This window comes from Heptranchias perlo, chromosome 35, assembly GCF_035084215.1.
Source record: "Heptranchias perlo isolate sHepPer1 chromosome 35, sHepPer1.hap1, whole genome shotgun sequence".
In the NCBI taxonomy this organism is placed as follows: domain Eukaryota; kingdom Metazoa; phylum Chordata; class Chondrichthyes; order Hexanchiformes; family Hexanchidae; genus Heptranchias; species Heptranchias perlo.
This window is the reverse complement of record NC_090359.1, coordinates 18,817,805-18,820,696: the sequence shown is the minus strand read 5'-3', so window position 1 is coordinate 18,820,696 and position 2,892 is coordinate 18,817,805. Positions and strand designations below refer to the sequence as shown.

At 47.8% G+C, this 2,892-nt stretch overlaps 1 protein-coding gene across 1 annotated transcript; it reads right to left on the bottom strand.

Annotated features, from left to right (window-relative positions):
* Positions 1-1,163: 1,163 nt before the first annotated feature.
* LOC137302297 (protein starmaker-like) lies at positions 1,164-2,525 on the bottom strand. Its single transcript, XM_067971938.1, has one exon. The coding sequence runs from the start codon at positions 2,523-2,525 to the stop codon at positions 1,164-1,166; it is 1,362 nt and encodes a 453-aa protein (XP_067828039.1).
* Positions 2,526-2,892: the final 367 nt, after the last annotated feature.

The window sequence follows — 2,892 nt, the reverse complement described above, 5'->3', positions numbered from 1 at the left end:
ATGATACAAAAATTGGTAGGGTGGTAAATAGCGAGGAGGATAGCCTCAGTCTGCAGGACGATATAGATGGGTTGGTCAGATGGGCGGAACAGTGGCAAATGGAATTTAACCCGGAAAAGTGCGAGGTGTTGCACTTTGGAGGGACTAACAAGGCAAGGGAATACACAATGAATGGGAAGACCCTAGGCAAGACAGAAGGTCAGAGGGATCTTGGTGTGCAAGTTCACAGATCCCTGAAGGCGGCGGAACAGGTAGATAAGGTGGTAAAGAAGGCATATGGGATACTTGCCTTTATTAGCCGAGGCATAGAATATAAGAGCAAGGAGGTTATGATGGAGCTGGAGTACTGTGTGCAGTTCTGGTCGCCGCACTACAGGAAGGATGTGATCGCTTTGGAGAGGGTGCAGAGGAGATTCACCAGGATGTTACCAGGGCTGGAGCGCTTCGGCTATGAAGAGAGACTGGGAAGATTGGGTTTGTTTTCCTTGGAGCAGAGGAGGCTGAGGGGGGACATGATTGAGGTGTACAAAATTATGAGGGGCACAGATAGGATGGATACTAAGGAGCTTTTTCCCTTCGTTGAGGGTTCTATAACAAGGGGGCATAGATTCAAGGTAAAAGGCGGGAGGTTCAGAGGGGATTTGAGAAAGAACTTTTTCACCCAGAGGGTGGTTGGAGTCTGGAACTCACTGCCTGAGAGGGTTGTGGAGGCAGGAACCCTCACAACATTCAAGAAGCATTTGGATGAGCACTTGAAATGCTAGAGCATACAAGGCTACGGACCAAATGCTGGAATATGGGATTAGATTAGACAGGGCTTGATGGCCGGCGCGGACACGATGGGCCGAAGGGCCTCTATCCGTGCTGTATAACTCTATGACTCTATGACTCTTTCTACTGTAATTTCCCTCGTGTGTACTGAAGTGTTCCCCATTTTATTAGAGTGTTAAGATTGTTGTGTTGTATTTTCTCTCTTGAATAAAGGTCAAAGTTTCTTGCACCAAAACCAGTTGTCTGCTGCACTTTGTCACAACCCCCAAATAAGTCCAAGGTCTAGAACCCAGGGAGTGGGAGCGATTCGGACCGCTCAGAGGTCAGAGGTGAAGCTGACACACACCACCACCCCCTACACCAGACATGTCACGGTCAGTACTAGCCAAGTCTCAACCAGTACTAGCCAAGTCTCGACCAGTACTAGACATGTCACGATCAGCACGAGACATGTCTCGATCAGTACTAGGCATGTCACGGTCAGTACTAGACATGTCTCGATCAGTACTAGACATGTCTCGATCAGTACTAGACATGTCACGGTCAGTACTAGACATGTCTCGATCAGTACTAGACATGTCACAGTCAGTACTAGACATGTCTCGATCAGTACTAGACATGTCACAGTCAGTACTAGACATGTCTCGATCAGTACTAGACATGTCTCGATCAGTACTAGCCAAGTCACGGTCAGTACTGGACATGTCTCGACCAGTACTAGACATGTCACGGTCAGTACTAGACATGTCTCGACCAGTACGAGACATGTCACGGTCAGTACTAGACATGTCTCGACCAGTACTAGACATGTCACGGTCAGTACTGGACATGTCTTGACTAGTACTAGCCAAGTCACGGTCAGTACTAGCCAAGTCTCGACCAGTACTAGCCAAGTCTCGACCAGTACTAGACATGTCACGATCAGTACGAGACATGTCTCGATCAGTACTAGACATGTCACGATCAGTACTAGACATGTCTCGATCAGTACTAGACATGTCATGGTCAGTATTAGACATGTCACAGTCAGTACTAGACATGTCTCGATCAGTACTAGACATGTCACAGTCAGTACTAGACATGTCTCGATCAGTACTGGACATGTCTCGATCAGTACTAGCCAAGTCACGGTCAGTACTGGACATGTCTCGACCAGTACTAGACATGTCACGGTCAGTACTAGACATGTCTCGACCAGTACTAGACATGTCACGGTCAGTACTAGACATGTCTCGACTAGTACTAGCCAAGTCACGGTCAGTACTAGCCAAGTCACGGTCAGTACTAGCCAAGTCTCGACCAGTACTAGCCAAGTCTCGACCAGTACTAGCCAAGTCACGGTCAGTACTAGCCAAGTCTCGACCAGTACTAGCCAAGTCACGGTCAGTACTAACCAAGTCTCGACCAGTACTAACCAAGTCTCGATCAGTACTAGCCAAGTCACGGTCAGTACTAGCCAAGTCTCGACCAGTACTAGCCAAGTCACGGTCAGTACTAGCCAAATCTCGACCAGTACTAGCCAAATCTTGATCAGTACTTGTCAAGTCATGGTCAGTACTAGTCAAGTCACGATCAGTACTTGTCAAGTCTCGACCAGTACTAGCCAAGTCATGACCAGTACTTGTCATGTCTCGACCAGTACTAGCCAAGTCATGGTCAGTACTAGCCAAGTCACTGTCAGTTCTAGACAAGTCACGATCAGTACTAGTCAAGTCTCGATCAGTACTAGCCAAGTCACGGTCAGAACTAGACATGTCACGGTCAGTACTAGCCAAATCATGGTCAGTAATAGTCAAGTCTTGACCAGTACTAGCCAAGTCTCGACCAGTACTAGCCAAGTCACAATCAGTAACAACCAAGTGAGACAACCCCAGTTTCACTGTCTAAAGTCATCAGCCTCGAAGAATGGCCAGACAAGCAGAAAAGAAAATGAAAAGCTCCTCGAACCATTCCTTGTTACATGGGAAGTGCATCTGGAATTTAACCCAATGTAGAATTTCACTCTCCCCTTTCCAAAGCCCCGTCAACATCCCGTGGCTGACAAGGTGCCCACCTGCCCTCTGCCAGTTTAACTTTGTTTCTCTTATCCAACACTCCCGGACTCAGAGGCCACGGGGGAAA